This window comes from Spermophilus citellus (assembly GCF_964194105.1).
Source record: "Spermophilus citellus genome assembly, chromosome: 1".
Lineage (NCBI taxonomy): Eukaryota > Metazoa > Chordata > Mammalia > Rodentia > Sciuridae > Spermophilus > Spermophilus citellus.
This window is the reverse complement of record NC_138182.1, coordinates 157,825,408-157,845,271: the sequence shown is the minus strand read 5'-3', so window position 1 is coordinate 157,845,271 and position 19,864 is coordinate 157,825,408. Positions and strand designations below refer to the sequence as shown.

The following is a 19,864-nucleotide window of genomic DNA, read 5'->3' as shown; positions in this document are numbered from 1 at the left end:
ATGTGGTAGAGGACTTCAATGGATTCCAAACACTTTCTCAAAAGTAGCTGAAATTAACTGAAGCAACAAAGAACTTGGTCAAGAGATTCTAATTTAAAAGTGGGTGATCTATTAAATGTGTAGTAAACAATTTTACACAAGTAAATGAACCCATTGAGATATTCAAAACAAGGCACAGAAAACACTCCAAATAACTGGCAAAGAACAACAACAAAAAAAGGGATAATTTCTATGTTAATTAATTTATTTAAAAATCAAATAAAATTATATTTCACTAAATCTACCAAGGGCCCCAGGTCTAGCTAACATGTTCACATTCTGAATATTTCTTTCACTCCTACCAAACAGAGATCAAAAGAATCAAGGGAATGAATTTATAAAATCACAAAGGGGGAAATGCCAACTACAAAGTAACTTGCCCTTGGTTGTGGTCTTGAGACAACATAGCTGTAGATCCTGTGGTCAGCAGTATTAACCTGTAGGGGTCGGGATGGAGGTGGGTTGAAAACACTGGGTACACCCTCTTGCTCATTCAGCCTGTCTTGTACAGCAGCCTGAGAAGGAAAACAGAACAGCAAGAGTTTCAATGATGTTCACATCAACCCAGAAGAGATGAGGCAACCATTGGGTGTTTTAAAACAGAATGATCATTACACAAAGGTGATCTGAGTAGTATATTTTCAAACCTGGTTAAAAAACAACAACAAAAACAAACAAACAAACAAACAACAACAACAACAAAAAAAAAAAACAGAGAACTTGTCTGAAAGCTATATCAATGCAGCAAGTATAATGCTTTTAGTCAGATGGTATATATTATTCAAGGGAGCTGGGATACAAGGTGCTTCACTGTACAATCCCAAAAAAAGCCATTAACAGGGAACAACACAGTGTATACAGCCCCTGGAGTTGTGCAATGGAGCAGTTCTGATGAGTGGCATCTGATTGTAGGACTTTGGCATAGGTCTGTACCCTAGCTTCATCATTCAGAAAAGGCACTCAATTTATAAGCCTCAGATTCCTTATGTGCAAAATGAAGGTAATTTTAAAAACTCATTCTCATCTCAATTCTGCCCTTGAAAAGGGGGCTATCCCAGAGTAGTAAAAAATTTGGCCATACCCAATGAAATGTCTGGTATCTTGGGAGGTAATCTATGCCATATCTCATAGAAGTACCTTTTTGTTTGTGGGTTGTAGTTAGAACTGCCTCACCCAATAGTCTTGGGGTGAAGATTGGCCACGCCAGAAAGAAACACCATGTGACTTAGGGTGGGGCCTTTGAGTAACTTGGTTATTAGTCAATTGGACACTGAGTTCAACCACGTAAGTAATTAAATCAATTATGCTTTTGTGATGAAGCCCCCCCCATCCCCACCCCCCAAAAAAACCCTCAACATTCCAGACCACAACTAGTTGACAAAACTTCAGGTATATTGCAAAACACGTGTGCCAGGATGGTAATACATCCTGATTCCATAAGAGAGGAGTATGCAAGTTTTACATTTGGAACCCTTTGAGACTCTGCCCTTTGTGTCTCTTTAACTGATTTTAATTTGTATCAGTTCCCTTTAATAAACTGTAACCACGAGTGTAACAACTTACATGAGTTCTAGTGAATTATCAAACCCCAGGATGATTTCTGAAATACTTTGAACTTGCAGTTGGTGTCAGAATGGGGAGTAAGGCCTTGGAAGGCCATGTATCCTCTAAACTTGACAGCCGGTTTTAAACTGTGTGGTTTGGCTAATTTCAGACATTCTCCTAGTTTTACAATTCAGTGGGGGAAAAATACTCTTTAAGCAGATGGGGCTGGTTTAACTACTTAGCCACATGCAAAAGAAATTGAACCCCTAAACCTAAACTATGCACAAAATTTAACTCAAAACACATTAAGACCTAAGTATAAGAATTAAAATTTTGAAATTTTTTTCCACATTTTTTATTTTTGTGGTGCTAGGGCTCACCAAGCGTTCTCTACCGCCAAGCTGCACTTCCAGTCCATCCTATTTTTTGTTCTGAGACAGGGTCTCACTAAGTTGCCCAGACTGGCCTTGAATTTGCAATTCTCCTGCCTTGGCCTCCTGAGTAGCTGGAATTAAAGGTGTGTGCCACTATGCCTGGTTGAAATTTAAATTTTTTTTAAAAATATTTTTTAGTAGTAGATGGACACAAAACCTTTATTTATTTCTTTATGTAGTGCTAAGGATCAAACCCAGGGTCTCACACAAGCTAGGCGAGTGCTCTACCACTGAGCCACAACCTGAGCCCTGAAATTTTAAATTAAAAAAAAAATTTTTTTAGTTGTAGATAGACAGAATGCATTTTTATTTATTTATTTTTATGTGGTGCTGAATTGAACCCAGTGCCTCACAGGTTAAGCAAGTACTTTGCCGCTGAACTACATCCCCAGCCCCGTTAAAGAAAACAATGAACATGGATTAGGCCATGTTATCTTAGATTTGACACCAAAAGCATAAGCAACAAAGGAAAAAAGTAGAAAAACATCTCTTTATCAAAATGAAAAACTTTTATGCATCTAAAGACACTCTCCAGAAAATAAAAAACAAACTTAAAAAATTGGAAAAAATATTTACCAAATCATGTCTGACAAGGATCAAGTATCCAGAATATAGAGAATTCTTGCAACTCAACACCAAAGACAAATAATCTAGTTTAAAAATAAGCAAAGACATTTTTGCAGATTTATAAATGGTTAACAAGAACATACATAAAGATACTCGATACTATCAGGGATGGTAGGGCACGCCTGTAATCTCAGCAGTTTGGGAGGCTAGACAGGAGGATCACACAGGAGGCTAGACAGGAGTTCAAAGCTAGCCTCAGCAACAGTGAGGTGCTAAGCAACTCCCTGAAACCCTGTCTCTGAATAAAATACAAAATAGGGCTGGGAATGTGGCTCAGTGGTTGAGGGCCCCTGAGTTCAATCCTCATACCAAAAAAAAAAAAAAAAAAAAAAAGAAAAAGAAAAGAAAGGGGCAACTCATGTTACATTCCAAAATAAATTATTAAAAAAAAAAAAAAAGATACTCGGCATCATTTCAGTCATTAGGAAAATGCAAATCAAAACCACACTAAGGGCTGGAGTTGTAGCTTGGTGATAGAGCCCTTGCTTACAATGTGTGAGGCACTGGGTTCAATTCTCAGCACTGCATATGAACAAATAAAAAAAAATAAAGGTCCATTGACAACTAAAAAAATATTTTTTTAAAAAACAACACAATGAAATACTATCTCATACCCCTTAGAATGGCTAAAAGTGAAAAGATGCTAACAAGTATTGGTAAGCTATGGATAAATTGGGACATTCATACATTACTGTTGGAAATTAAAATGGTACATTTTGAAAACAGTCTAGCAGGTCTTCAATAGTTACCATATGGCCCAACAAATTCTACTTCTAAGTATATACTCAAGAAAACTAAAAATATACATTCACACAAAAACTTGCATACTAATTCACTGCAACATTATTAACAGCCCAAAATGGAAAAACCCAAATATCAATCAAATGATGAATGAAAATATTGTGGTGCTATGGTCTGCATTTTTGTAAACCACCCTCCCCAATTTTCCTATATCAAAACCTAACAACCAGTGTGGTAGGACTCATGATTAAGATTAGTGACTGTTTTTTTTTTTTTTTTGGTGGTGCTGGGGACTGAATCCAGGGCCTTGTGCATGTGAGGCAAGCACTCTACCAACTGAGCTATATCCCCAGTCCAGGATTAGTGACTTTTAAAAGAAGCCCTAGACAGCTGCCTACCCCTTCCACCATGTGAAACTACAGTAAGAAAGTGTCACATGTGAACCAGAAAATGGATTCTTACTAGACAGTTAGTGCCTTCATTTTTCCAGCATAAGACATAAATTTCTTTTGTTTATAAGCCTTCCAGGTTATGATATTTTGTTGTAGTGGATGACTGGACTAAGAGGTAATATATCTACACAAAGGAATTTTTTTTTTTTTTTTTTTTTGGTGGTACTAAGGATTAAACCCAGGGTCTTGTGCATGTTAGACAAGCACTCCAGCAAAGTTACACCCCCAGCCCATTGGGAATATTTTTTGACCATAAAAAGGAATGAGTACTGATACAAGCTACAAGATGAACCTTGATATAAGTCAGTCACAAGAGACCACATGCTCTGATTCTATTCATATGAAAGTTTAGAAAAAAGAAATCTATACACAGAAAGTAGACTAGTTAGGGGTGGATGGGCAGAAAGTAATAGCTAAAGAGTATGGGGTTTCTTTTTGGGGTAATCTTCTAAATGATCTAAAATATTTTTATGAAAATGTTTTAAAATTGATTGTGAAGGTAACTGTACAAGTCTGTGAATATGAGATGGAACCTAAGGGAACTTTACCACTGAACTACATCATCAAACTTATTTATTATTTTGAGACAGGGTCTTGCTAAGTTGCTGAAGCTGGCCTCCAATTTGCAACCTTCCTGCTCATTCTCAAATTGCTGGGATTACTGGTGTGCTCCACAGCACTCAGTAACATAGTTATCTTTTATAAAAGTGTTTTTTTCTTTCTTTCTTTTTTTTTTTTTTTTTTTGTACTGGGGAGGCACTCAACCCCTAAGCCACCTCCCCAGCCCTATTTTGTATTTTATTTAGAAACAGGGTCTCACTCAGTTGCTTACACCTCATCATTGCTGAGGCTGGCTTTGAACCCACGATCCTCCTGTCTTAGCCTCCTGAGCCACTGGGATTATAAGCGTGCATGCGCCACTGCGCCCAGCAAAAGTAATTTTAATAGAGTTTTCGTTGTTATTGTTTTTGTGGTAGTGGGAATCAAAATCAGGGCCTCATGCATACTAGGCAAAACTATGTACCCCCAGTCCAACATATAATGAACTGTCTTAAAAATAAATTAATAAACTTCATTAGTATCTATAAACTAAAACTCCAGTTCACTTTGGAAAAAGCTCTGATCTATATAGGAAATATATAACAAAAATACTTTTAGGGGCTGGGAATGTGGCTCAAGCGGTAGCGCGCTTGCCTAGCATGCGTGCAGCCTGGGTTCGATCCTCAGCACCACATACAAATAAAGATGTTGTGTTTGCCGAAAACTAAAAAAAAAAAAAAAATATTAAGAAAATTCTCAAAAAAATATATTTTTAGATGGGCATTAATAATATCTGGACAGAATCAAAAGAAATTGTTAGCTGGGTATGGTGGCACACACCAGTAATCCCTCTGACTGAGGAGGCTGAGGTAGGAGGTTCTTGAGTCAAGGTCAGCTTAGGAAACTTGGTGAAACCCTGTCTCAAAATAAAAAATAAAAAGAGTTGGGGATATGGTTCAGTGGCAAAGTGCCCCTGGGTTAAATTGCTCTCCAGTACAAAGGGTGGGGATGGGGGAAGATAGTTAACATGGCAGTGTCAGGAAAGCAGGACTAAGAAACTGGTAGGAAAGTGATACTAATGGAATTTCTTTGATACTTTATCTTAGGCTTTCTTTGAACTTTTGAAAAATTAAAATTATTTTTATATATTTTGTCTATTAATTTTACAAGCTACTAAAATAGATTAAAGTGAAAAAACTGCAAATATTGCACAATCCTATCTCAAAAAATTATATATAAATCCATATAGTCATTTCAAAGGGCTAGAGTTGTGGATCATTGGTAGAGCACTTGCCTAGCATGGGTGAAGCACTGGGTTCGATTCTCAGCACCACATATAAATAAATAAAATAAAGGTGCATTGACAACTAAAATATATTTTAAAAATAGTCTATTTTTAAAAAATCCATACAGTCATTTCAATAGAGAGTCAGAAAGAAAATACACTAAAATATAACAATATCTGTACATAAAGTGGTTTATAGGTGATAGATTTCTTCTTTATGCTTTTTGAAACCTTTTGCCTATGTGGGTGTGTAACATGTACATAGCTTTTCCTTTTCAGTGCAGAGGTACTCTAACATGGAGCTGCATGCCCAGCCCTTTTAAAATTTTTATTTTGAGACAGGTCTAACTAACTTGCCACGGCTGGCCTTCAACTTTTGATCCTCCTGTCTTAGCCTCCCGAGTTGCTGGGATTATAGGCATGAGTCTATAATATTAATAAGTCTATAGTATTAATGCTTTGTAGCATTAATATTCTAAGAATAGATTTAGTCAACAGATATTTATTGAGAGTCCATGATGTGCCAAGCTCAGTGTTATATATGCTGGGAACAAAGCAGTTAGTAAAACTAGAAGAGGGCTGGGGACATAGCTCAGTTGGTAGAGTGCTTGCCTTGCATGCACTAGGCCCTGGGTTCGATCCCTAACACTACACACACACACACACACACAAAAAAAAAAACCTAGAAAAAACAAACAAACAAAAATCCTCTGCTCTCATAAAGTTTACGTTCTGATGAATCTAACTCAAAGCAACAACTGATAATACAATATCAGAAACATGACAGAACAGATGTTTGCTACTACCATTGATGATTTAGACAATATTCTAAAGTTCTAGCCAATTCATAATCAAATAAAAGAAACAAAAGATGCAAGTAATGAAAAAAAAAAAATCACTGAGCTGCAAATGACATGATCACCTGGAAAACCCAAAAGAATAAGCTACAAAATATATAATAAGAAGGTTCACATTAAAGTATCTGGTTAAACACCAAATATAAAAATATAATAGTTTTCTCAAACAGCTATTAAGAAAACCTAAGAAGGGAATAAGAGTATGGAATTTCTTCACCATTTATGATCTCATACATTTTTGACAGGCTTTCTCCATTTCCCACACCTTTAATTTCAGGGAAAGGTTCCTGACATGGAAAAACACATATTGTTGATTCTTTGTCAGACCAGGACAACAAATGGAATAAGCTTAGAACAAATCCTATTATACCTCTATGTTCCAGTTATGCTGTTCCAAAGTATGGCGACATTGATCCATAGATTCTATGCCAGTCAGATCCTAAAAAGAAAGATAAAAGTTACTTAAGAAAAAATCAATAGTACTTACTTTTTGTTTGGAGCACTTTTACCCCAAAGGAATCCTTATTGAATAATGATAGGAAAATGCACTAAATGTTTAAGGTAGATGTTTAAAGCATGGTAAAACTTTGATTAAAAATTTATCTAGGCCAGGCACAGTGGTGCACATGTGCAATCCCAGGGACTTGGGAGGATAAGACAGAAGGATCACAAGTTCAAAGCCAGCCTTCGCAACTCTGCGAGGCCCTAAGTAACTCAGTGAATCTCTGGCTCTAAATAAAATAAAAAAAAAAAAAAAAGTCTGGGGATGTGGCTCAGTGGGTTAAGCATCCCTGGGTTCAATTCCCAGTAACCCCCCCGCCCCAAAATTAATATTATAGACTCACAGAATTTCTAAAACTTCAAGGCTTTCAATTAAAGAGAACTAGTGATTAAAATCAAATTTTCTCACTCAAATTCAAGTTAAAATTTTAAATATTTCGTCAACCTCTGGGTCTAGCAAAATATTTTTTAAAGGTAAACAACTATTCTGATTTTAATATATAATGATATAATGCAGTTTTCCTGCAAAATGCTATGCCTTTCCTTAATTTATATCACTTTATAAATAGCTTCAATATGAACTGTATAAAGCTTTTTATGAAAAAGAATCTGTAATTCAGATGTTTTCCCCCACTCTCCTCAGACTATTCTAAGGTTTCAACTAGACCCTGACCAAAACTCCTTCTCTGGTTCCTCTTCTTCTTATCCCTCTAAATGTAATTTCCTAAGGATGTATCCTTGGTTTTTGTCTCTCTCTTTGGCAATCTTATTCAATCCCCAACCTTCAAGCATCCTTTCTATGTAGAACTGCTAGTACAATCTCTGGGCCCACTATTTCTTCCAATTCTTAGCAACACACTTCCAGTAGCCCACTCACCACATCCACCAAGACAAGGCACCAGGGCTGGGGATGTGGCTCAAGTGGTAGCGCGCTCGCCTGGCATGCGTGCGGCCCAGGTTCGATCCTCAGCACCACATAACAACAAAGATGTTGTGTCCGCCGAGAAGCAAAAAAAAATAAATATTAAAAAAAAAAAAAAAAAAGACAAGGCACCAGTACCTCACTCAAATCCACCCATTAAAATTACTGTATCTGTTAGTGATACCACAAAAACATCTAGACAGAAGACATCTGGCTGGGTGTGGTGGCACACAATTACAATCCCAGCATTAGAGAAACTGAAGTAGGAGGATAAAAAGTTTTGAATAGCCTAGGCAATTCAGGAAGATCTTGTCTCCAAATAAAATAAAAGGGGATGGGGATAGACCTCAGTGGTAAAGCACTTGATTAGCATACAGGAGGCTCTGAGTTCAATCCAATCCCCATTATCACAAAAAATGGAAAAAAAAAATCTCGAAACCTCAACATCACCTTGCCATACTTCATCAGTAAACAAGTTTTGACAGTTCCATTTTCCATTTATCTTACATCTGTAACATTTCCATTTTCACAGCCAGAATCTTTAATTAACCTTTCATAACACCTCAAATCAACTGTCAATAATTTAATTTCTCTCTTTCCTTTTGGTTCTTATTCCTGTGTATTTAGTGTGTTTGTGTTCATTACTCCTTTGTTCAAAACCTTTGAATAGTCAGTTGAAATAATTTCAAGTTATTTTTGTTATTTAAATGAAAGTACTAATTCCAAAATCCTTAGCCCGGATTTAAGTGTTTCTATAATGTGAACCCAATCTGGCTTTCTAGGTTATTTCCCTCAATAATTGCCTTGAGGGGGCCGGGGGTGCAGCTCAGTGGTAGGGTGCTTTCCTAGCATGCACAAGGCCCTGGGTTCAGTCTCTAGTGCTGCCCCCCATCCAAAAAGTTTCCCTTCAGATGCCCAATACTTATTAAATCTAACAGTTCATTGCATATATGATATCCAGTGAGCTAAACCCTAGCCTTCCTTCAACGATCACTATAGGCGTCTTATCTTTCCATCCATTCACCTTTTCATTCAACAAATGCCTACTGTGTGCCTATTCTGTATAGCAAGTATATAATGTCTAAGGGCTAGAGAAATGAGGTAAAAAGTCTATATCCTCATGAAACTTCTCTTGATAACTGACAATCATCAGGACAAAGAGCGATCTCAACCAGACAAGAATACGTTGACATAGATTAACTAGTCATAAGACTCAAGTTCTTGCTTGATTTTGCTCTCCATATTCATGGACAGACATATTTTAAAACATTCTGGAATTTATTTTCCTTTATTTACAGCATGAGGGGTTTAATTTGGACTTGATATCCTTTACAGAGCTTGAAAAAACAAAAACACTAAAGCTTGGATTTTTCAGGACTTATTTATTTATTTGGTGCTGGGTATTGACCCAGGGATCCTCTGCCACATCCCCAGCCCCTTTTATTTTTTGAGATGGGGGTTTGCTAAATTGCCTAGGTTGGCACTGAACTTGCGATCCTCTTGCCTTACCCTCCTGAGTTGCTGGGATTACAGACATGCACCACCATGCCTTGCTATAATTGTTTGTTTTTTTAAAATTCACAAGTGATAAATAAACTTTCTAATTAAAAATGTTTAATGTTTGAATTACTATTAAAAACTCCAATACTAAAATTTAGAAAGTATAATAGCTATACAACTCTGTTAAGAAATGATGGCTTCAATAGCTCTGACAATCTGGATTTTATCTCCTGACCATTCCAGGCCTTTTTCCATTTTGGCAATGATCTTCTTTCTGGCTTGTGACAGGCCCTCCCTTACTTTTCAATTTCCTACATTACAGTCCATATAAAGGACTTCCATGTCCTCTCTCTCACTGCGTATTCTCTTTAAGAATTAGACTATAGTTGGGTGCACTGACTCATGTCTGTAATTCCTGTGTCTCAAGAGGCTGAGACAGGAAAATCACAAGTTTGAGGTCAGCCTGAACAACTCAGCGAAACCTTTATCTCAAAAATAAAATAAAAAGGGTTGGAGATATAATTCAGAGGTACTGTACTCCTGGGTTCAATCCCCAGTGCAACAACAACAAAAAGGAATGAAACTCCACGGGCTGGGGTTGTAGCTCAGCAGTAAAGCACTTGCCTAGCACTTGCAAGGCGCTCAGCACCACATAAAAATAAATAAAATAAAGGTATTGGGTCCAATTACAACTTTAAAAATATTTTTTAAAAAGAAATGAAACTCTAATTTTACCTTCTCACAGGAGTCTGAAGGACCACTCCCTACCTAAAATACCAAAATTGTTTTCTATTTTCTACTATAATTATTTACATCCATGCTACTGCCTTCTCAAAGGGTGCAGGTTCCTTGAAAGCAGTGTCCATGATTCACTTATGATATTCCCTAGCACCTAGCCAATAGAAAGAGCTTAAACAGTTACAGAAAGTTAGTGCAAATTAAAAAGATTTTGTGTGTATGTTTCAATAGTAGTAATAAACTGAATTCTTCTAGAAATTATCATAAAATCTCACTGTATAACCATATACTGAATTTTTTTTTTAAAGTGCTGGGGATGGATTTTAGGGCCTCATGAATGTAGGCAAGGGCTCTACTACTGAACTACCCTCAGTCCCAGTGGGATTTATTATTTTTTCTTTTTTTTTTTTTAGTTGTAGATGGACACAATACCTTTATTTATTTATTTTTATATGGTACTGAGGAAAGAACCCAGTGCCTCACACATAGCTAGGCAAGTGCTCTACCACTGAGCCATAACCCCAGTACCCCCAGTGGGATTCTGAAACACCAAATGTTCAAATAATTAGATGCCAGACTACATGTTAAAAATACAAAATTGTAGAATTTTCCTAGTCAGGAAATAGTACTTTGTCCCTCAGCTAACCTTTTTTTTTTTTTTTTTAATTCCTCAACTGATTCTAATTATAGCAGGACTAGGAAGTCAGTGGTTATTAATATGCAATTCCAAGTATGAGCAGAGACATTTGTTTTTGAAGTACCATGGATTGAACTCAGGTCCTTGATCTCAGCAAATACTCTATCCCTGAGATACACCTCAACCCTGGAACAAAGATTTTAAGTCTCTTATTAAAACATATTTTTTAAAAAGGGTTATCAACATGTAGGAGAGAATAAAGTAATTGCACATTTTCAATATACTGAAATAATCTAATCTGCAAGCAAATCCCTTTTGTAAGTAGAGAGGCAGATAATCAGAAAGCTGAATTGAACAAATCTGCTTTCAGATACTATTAATCATGAAACCATGACTAGGAATAAGACTAGACACACCTAGGACAGGATTATTCATTCATACATCAAGATATTTTTACTGACCCAGTATTTTAAATATTCAGGAAACAGAAAAGTCCCTGCTCTCACTAAATTTGTATCTTAGTAGAGGGAGATTGACCAAACAATACAGAGAAAGAGAGAGAGAGGAGAAATTAAATGAATACAATTTTTCATTTTGTTTGGAGAGTCCTTTAGGTTGAATGCCCAAGGAAGGCCTCCCCATGGAGCACAGAAGGGAATGAAAGATAAAGGGGTAACCATGGGGCAATATGTGGGAAGACTATTCCAGGCAAAAGGACAACAAATGTAAAAATTCTAAGACAAATAGATGTGTGACACTTTGCATTTATCAAAACTTAACTAACTTCATAGCGTGAATCTTAATGTATGTAAATTAAAGAAATCATATAGGATGCCAGGTGATTTCTGGATGGAGTACAAACTGTGATGAAATAATCTAATTGTGGGGCTGGGGATGTGGCTCAAGCGGTAGCGCGCTCGCCTGGCGTGCGTGCGGCCCGGGTTCGATCCTCAGCACCACATACAAACAAAGATGTTGTGTCCGCCGAGAACTAAGAAAAAATAAATAAATATTTAAAAAAATAATCTAATTGTACTTCAAATAAATTAAACAACCTCACTGAAGCAGGTGTAGAAAAGGTGCTGACCTAAGTAACTTTGAAATGACTAGAATCTAAGACAAAAGGCAACAGGTACTACAAATAAGCACTAAGAGTCTTCCATAGGACTCTGTATTAATCTGAAGCTGCTGAATCTATATATGTATATTGAAACTGAACAAATAAGTAAATATATGATAGATTGTGAGAGCCAGATTTTTCACTGTTGAAGAGTGAGCTTACAGAGAGAGAAAAAACCAAAGAGAGAAAGCTGGAATGATCTATGTGATAATACAGACATCTGTACCAATTCATGTTGAGCTTTTCTTTTTTGCTACTGGGTTTTGAACCAGGGGCACTTTACCACTTATCTAGATATCCCCAGCCCTGTTTATTTTTATTTAAATCCAAGTATTCAGGGCTGCGTTGTAGCTCAGTGGTAGAGCACTTGCTTGCCTAGCACATGTGAGGGTCTGAGTTCCATCCTCAACACCGCATAAAAATAAATAAAGATATTGGGTCCATCTACAACTAACTAAATAAATAAATCCAAGTATTCACTAAGTTGCTGAGGCTGACCATGAATTTGAGATCATTCTGCCTCAGCCTCCTGAACTGCTGGGATTACATGTGTACCACCATACCTGGCTCATGCTTAGCTTAATACAGATGCACATGGTTACACTTTAGCCTCCTTGCTGTCAGCTTTGAGGCCCTATGTACACAACTAATACCCAGATCTTATTTTTTATGTAGTTTTTTCTTTATTTGTTTTATATTTATGTGGTGCTAAGGATCGAATCCAGCACCTCACATGTGCAAGGCAAGCACTCTGCCACTGAGCTACAGACCCAGCCCCCAGATCTGATTTTCTAATACCATTCTCCAATAAAAGGAAACAGGGTTCCTTGCAGAAAAGGCTAACTAAAGAACTGCAGCAAATATGTAAATGAAGGTGGATAAAATTATAATGCTGAGAATTAAGGAAGTACTCAAAAAATAAAACAAAAAAACTATAATGTCTATGTCAAAGGGATACAGTAGTCAATTGAAAAAGACCCCATAGGGGCTGGGGTCATGACTCAGGGGTACAGTGCTCACTTAGCATGCATGAGGCACTGGGTTCAATCCTCAGCACCACATAAAAATAAAATAAAGATATTGTGTCCACCTAAATCTAAATCAAAGTACAAAATAAACATCTCTGGCACAAATACATGATTGAATAAATAAATGGAGGAGAAGAGACAAATATCCTGTACAGAAGAATTTCAAATAACTTAGGTAGATACTTTACCTTCAAACTAAAGCATAACTTCCTAGTCTTTCCCAATATGTAGTGACTTTTTTCCAAAAAATACAGTGTGGAAAACGGAATAGGGAATATTAACTTTACAGTGGATAAACTGATAAGCACTACCTCACTCAGGTAAATAATCAACAGTGTTAAATTTTGTTGAATACTATGTACTCTAAATATGATGTAATAAAAACAGTGTTTTACCCCTGTGGTCTTCCTCCCCAAAATATATAACTTTAGCCAAATGTCAACCAGAGGACATACAACAACCTGACATGTATTCCTGAAAATTGTCAAAGTTATCAAAATCAAAGAAAGTCCTAAAAACTGTCATAACCAAGAGGAGCTTAAGATGTGACTACTGAATATAATAATTTAGATGGAATCCTGAAACAAAAAAGGACATTAGGTAAAAACCAAACACAGAAGCTGAATGAAATAGGAGGATCTCAAGTTTGAAGCCAGCTTGGGAAATTGAGGGAAATCTTGTTTCAAAATAAAAAAATAATGGGGCTGGGGATGTGGCTCAAGCAGTAGCGCGCTCACCTGGTATGCGTGCGGCCTGGGTTCGATCCTCAGCACCACATACCAACAAAGATGTTGTGTCCGCCGAGAACTAAAAAATAAATATTAAAAAAAAATTCTCTCTCTCTCTCTCTCTCTCTAAAAAAAAAAAAAAAGTCTTTAAAAATAAATAAAATAAAATAAAATAAAATAAATAAGCCAGGTACTCTGCATACACCTATAATCCTAGCAGCTCAGGAGGCTGAGGCAGGAGAATGTAAGTTTAAAGCCAGCTTCAGTTACTTTATGGAGGCCCTAAGCAACTTAATGAGAACCTGTCTCAAAAAGTAAAAAAGGGAGGGGATGTGATTCAATGATTAAGCACCCCTGGGTTCAATCCCTGGTACCAAAAAATAAAAAGAAAAAGGGTGTGGGCTGGGGCTGTAGCTCAATGGTAGAGCACTTGCCTAGCACGTGTGCAGCCCTAAGTTCAATCCTCAGCAACACATAAAAATAAATAAATAGAATAAAGGTAATATGAAAATAATAATAATAAAGGGTTGGAATGTGGCTCAATGGATAAATGCCCCTGGATTCAATTCCTAGTACAAAAAAAAAAAAAAAAAAAAAAAAAAAAGAATAAATAGGACTGGAGGGTGAAAGTGCTTGCCTAGCATGTATGACGCCCAGAGTTCAATATCCAGCAATGCAAAAAAAGGAAGGGAGGGAAAGACAGACAACATAACTTTTGAGAGGAGGAAACCTATGAGACTGAACAAGCATGGGAAGTTGGCAGATAAGGTCTGAGAAGTAGACAGAGGAGAGATCATTCATCTAAGGGAAGCGTTCTCAATCTTGCCTGCATATCAGAAGCACTTGAGTAGATTAAAAAAAAAAAAAAAAAAAAAGACCCTAAGCAGTTTATTCAAATTCTCTGAAGACTACCTAGCCTAGGTAATTTTTTTCTGTAGGGGTCTGGAATTTCCAGGTAATTCTAATATGCAACTAGGGATGAGAATCACTAAATCCAAAGCCATAATTTCAAATTCAATGGAAGTGGCATAATCATATGTACACTATTTAAAAAGCTATTCTGGTTGCACATGAAAAATTAATTACACAGGGCATGAAAAAGAGCAAAATACCAGCAAAAAAAAAAAAAAAAAAAAAAAACAAAAAAAAAACAAAAAAGGGAAAACTGTTAGGACAATTTTATTCATCTTTGTTAGAAACATTTATGGTAAAATAAAACTGTTTTTAAATTCTTGATAGGTAGGAAGCCTGGCAGGATGGCCAACATCTGTAATCCCAGCAACTCAGGAGGATAAGGCAGGAGGATCCCAAGTTCAAGGCCAGGCTGGGCAACTTAATGAGACCCCATCTCAAAATAAGAAAAAAAAAGGATTGGGGATGTTGCTCATGCCCACCCTCACACAAAGACAAAGTTGTTTAAATACTAAGAAAGTAGTCCCAACCACTAATAATACAGTAATTCAATGGTTTACATTTTAGTATATTTCCTTCCAGTTCCCCACACTCCAAAATAAGGATTTAGGATTTTGACTCAACCTCTTCTCCATATTCATTTTTTTTAATTATTGGGGGAAACTGGTTAAAGATATTTGCTCCCTTCTATGCCATAATTATTTATCTATCTATAGTTCTGGGGATTGAACCCAGAGGCACTCTTACTATATCTTAGCTATATCTCCAGCATTTTTTACTTTGAGACAAGGTCTTGCTAAGTTACCCAGACTGGCTCAAACTTGGGATCCCCCTGCCTCAGTTTCCCAAGTCACTGGGATTACACGTGTACACTACAACACTCTGGTATTTTTAATGCATGTGAAAAAACTATTCCAATTTACACTGGATAGGGCTGGTTTTAATTTGAGTTAAAACCTGAGTGTGTCTCCAGCACAATATCCATTCTCATTTCAGTACAAGAGTTTTGCAATGCCAACTTTGTTCAGAAAGAAAGTCCACTGTAGTTTTGGCAGGAGATAATTCCATTATCTCTGCTACCAATTCTTGCCTAAGCAATAACAAAGTTTGGCTATTAGCATTTCTGGAAGAGAAATAAAACAAAGAGGAGGGAACATTTAACTTAATTACCTTGGTCACAGATTTCAAGCTCCTCCCAAAGTACTTTCTTTAGAGTCCAATAGGTAATTCTCTTTTAAAAAGTAATTTTTTGGGGGGTGCTGGAGATTAAACCCAGGGCTTTGCATGTCCTAGGCATGTACTCTAACACTGAGCTAAACCCTAGCCCTGCAAATTTTTTTTCCCTTAGAAAAAAAACTTATTTATCTTTATATTCCCAAAACCTAGCATAATGCCTTGCAACAGGAAATGTTTGAGTAACTAAATAAATTCTCTATCACCCAAATAACTTGTTTTGAAACTTTACCTTTCTCATTTATTTTTGTTACTGAACCCAGGGATGTTATATCCCCAGTTCTTTCTTTCTTTTTTTAAGACTATGTCTTGCTAAAGGCGGCCTCAAATTTGAGACCTTCCTGCCTAAGCCTCCCAGGTTGCTGGGATTACAGGCATGAGCCATCATACCTGGCTACTTTTCTATATTTTCTTAAACATTATTCTTCTTACTATTATTACTAATTTATTCCTACGTTCACAATATTTTCCTCAACTATCCGTGAGACAAATATTGTTGTTGTGTCCATTACAAATTGAGAATAATGAATTTTTTAAAAAAGAATATGTAAACATCCCACACCCGTTTGGGTATAAAATTGGTGTTCATGGGCTGGAGTTGTGGATCAATGGTAGAACACTTGCCTACCAGGCATGAGGCACTGGGTTTGATCCCCAGAATCACATAAAAAAAAAAAAAAAAACTAAATAAACAAAATAAAGGTATTGTGTCCATCTACAATGAAAAATATATTTTTTTAAAAGATTGGTCCTTGGGGCTGGGGTTGTGGTTCAATGTTAGAGCGCTCGCCTTGCATGTGCAAGACCCTGGGATTGATCCTCAGCACCACATTCAATAAATAAATAAATAAACAAACAAGTGAAAAAGAAATTAATTTTAAAAAAAGATTGGATTGGTCCTCACTATAAGTTGGTCAAATCTCCAATTTCTCCTACTGCTTTGCTCTTCAGAGTAGATGTGATTTACATTCAGATCTACTGATATCTAAGGTACAAACAGCACTGGACAGAACAGATGTAATAGGAAATAGAGCTTAAATTTGGAATCTCTTTCTCCCTCTAATTTCTTAGGGAAAAGTGTCAAATGTCACCAACTGCTGCCATACATCCCCCACTGGGCAGTTCATCCAAATGTCTGAGAAATATCCTTTGCTCCATCTTTTCCCCCTTTCATATCCCCTCAGAGGTAACTACCCTTCAATGAACTGACCTCCTAAGGATTTGGGAGAATACTGCGTATAAAAGTATAACTGATAATAGCATTATAGGCAGAAGGGCAGTATTTACCTTGGGGAAAAAATAAAAACAAAAACAACCCCAATCCATAGGCAAAACTGGGAAAGGGTTCTGAACTATTCTATAACCCTAGCCTATACCATCTAGTCTTGGTCTTAACTATCTCCTCTCTCAAGTCAAAAGATAAGAGGACATCAATCACCTGGCAACCAATTTTGAAACATTGTAATCCCTGAGCTATCTCTTGCCAAACTATGATCCAAGGATGGTCACATTAGGTGGTATGTGTATAATCACCATGTTTTGTTTTGTTTTCTACCAGGGATCAAATCCAGAGGCATTTAACCAGCCCCTTTTATTTTGAGACAGGGTCTCTCTAAGTTGCTTAGACTCACTAAATTGCTGAGGCTGGTTTTTAACTTGCTAGTCTCCCGCCTCTGCTTCCCAAACTGCTGGAATTACAGGAGTATGCCACCACACCCTATTTAACAGGATGTCTTAATCAAGTGTTTTGACAGGCATTGGGTAACTAGGGCATAATAACTTTCCCAAGAAGTGTTTCTCTTTTCATATCTCAACTGTTTATACAAAAACAAAACGGAAGGGGGGTGGTGTGGAAATCTCAGTTGAGATGTAAGTTCTCCAAATTCCAATTGGCTTGCTAGGTCGAGCTTATTGAGGATGCACATTTTAAGCTTTGTTTTCAACTATGCCCAGAGAGAAACTTGGCAAAACCAGGGGATCTTTGTTTTTCCCTTTCTACCATGTAGACAATTTGGCTTTGCTTTATGTAACAGGCACTATGCCTTATGTGGTACTAGGAACTGAATCCAGGAGTGCTTTACCACTGAGTTACATCCACAGCCCTGTTTATTTTTGAGATGGGTCTTCCTAAATTGGCTACACTGGCCTCAAGGTTGCAATCCTCCTGCCTTAGCCTCATGAGTAGCTGGGATTATAGGCATGCACCACCATGCATGGAGGAGAAACAGAAAAAGTCCATGCTAAAAGTAACCACAGCTGAGCCCTGATAAAAATAAATAAATAAACATGAAAAAAATATATATGGGTGTGTGTGTGTGTGTGTGTATGTATGTATATGTGTGTGTGTGTGTGTGTATATATATATATATATATATATATATATATATATATATATATATATATATTTATTTATACTGGAGATTGTCCCCTTGAGTACTTTCCCACTAATCTAAATCCCCAGCCCTTTTTAATTTTTAATTTTGAGACAGGGTCTCACTAAGTTGACTAGGGCCTCACAAAGTTATTGAGGCTGGCTTTGAATTTTCAATTCTCCTGCCTCAGCCTCCCAAATTACAGGTGTGCACCATGTGCTTGGCTGTAACTAAAATTCTTATATACAGATCTTTATTATTCACATTAAATTACTGGTTTCCCAAATTAATTACCAGCAACTCCCACTATGTATAATGACATAGTAATAGGTGCTTATTATTGCTATACAAGCACCTATTACTATGTAATAAGCTTTGTAAACATCAAAACCCTTTTTTCAGCACTGAGAAAGCCAAGAATTCAAAAAGCTATGAACCTTTTCTAAGAATACACAGATAGTGATAAGTAGTGAAGTTGAGACTGAAACCTAGAAAACTACCTCCAAAGTCTGAGTCCTCTCTTGTGCCATGATACCTCCAATTATTATTTGATAAGTTCATGTTTGAAAACAACAAATTTTCAATTTAGAAAACGTCAGTTTCTTGATTTTTTTTTTTTTTTGGGGGTGGGCAGGGTGGAGGGAGAATACTGGTGTTTGAACCCACGGTTTCATATATGACAGGTAAGCACTCTATCACTGAGCTACATTTCCAGCAAAAAATTCAATTTCTTTAATGTCCTTATCTGTAGCTGAATAAAAGCTCAAAGATGTACTTAAAGTTGTTCTCCTTTATGCCCAGAATCAACACATGTTAAAATAGTTTTGCTCTATAACCAAAGGGCTTTGGGGTCAAATAAGACTAGAAAATGTTGTACAACAATTTCCCCTTTTGGAAATCTGCAATATAATCTTTTAAAAGGTTTTAAAAGGTCCTTCTTTGAAAAATAAATTTAACCTCACACCCTACACAGGAAAGATCTTTTTAGGAACTCTACTGACATCGCTTGACAAGTTTTCACTTAGAATCAAAGTGGAAATCACTGATTTAGATCATCACAAGATGTCAACTAAATGTCCTGTGTGAATCAGGAGATAACCATACCCACATACTAGAATCTTAAATATTTGATAACTTATTTAAACCAAATTACATTATGTATGTGGAGATGTTTTATAGGCAAACATATAAATCTACATTAAAAACTGCCTAAGGGGGGAAAAAAAGACTGAATAAGTAAAATGGGGCAGGGGGAATCTACACAAGGGCTGGGGATGTGTCACTCAATGCGAGAGTACTTTGCCTAGCATATGTGAGGCCCTAGGTTCAATCCCCAACACCTTAAAACAGAATAAAACATACATACATCCATATACCACAAACACACACAAAACCCACATGAATGAATATTTCCAAGAAATCCATAATATCTTTTATCTGAACAATTAAGAATACATGGAATAAGTGGTTGACCTTTGCTGGAAAGGTAGAAGGACACGGTCTTCAATAATCTTTCCTTTTCAGCTGAGCCAGGTGACACATGCCTGTAATCCAGGTACTCAGGAGGCTGAGGCAGGAGGACCGAAGGTTTGAGGCTAGCCCAGGCAACTTAGCGAAACCCTGTCTCAAAATAAAAATAAGGACTGGGGATGC

General features: G+C 36.8%; 1 protein-coding gene across 2 annotated transcripts in view; it reads right to left on the bottom strand.

Annotated features, from left to right (window-relative positions):
* Window positions 1-19,864, bottom strand: part of FAF2 (Fas associated factor family member 2) — a 62,324-nt gene that overhangs the window by 18,240 nt on the left and 24,220 nt on the right. For both annotated transcript variants that reach the window (XM_081307288.1, XM_081307289.1), the window contains exons 2-3: window positions 6,891-6,959; window positions 420-554 (exon numbers count right to left, since the gene is read on the bottom strand). In XM_081307288.1, coding sequence (XP_081163414.1) covers window positions 420-554; window positions 6,891-6,959 — 204 coding nt within the window. The remainder of the gene's footprint in view (window positions 1-419; window positions 555-6,890; window positions 6,960-19,864) is intronic.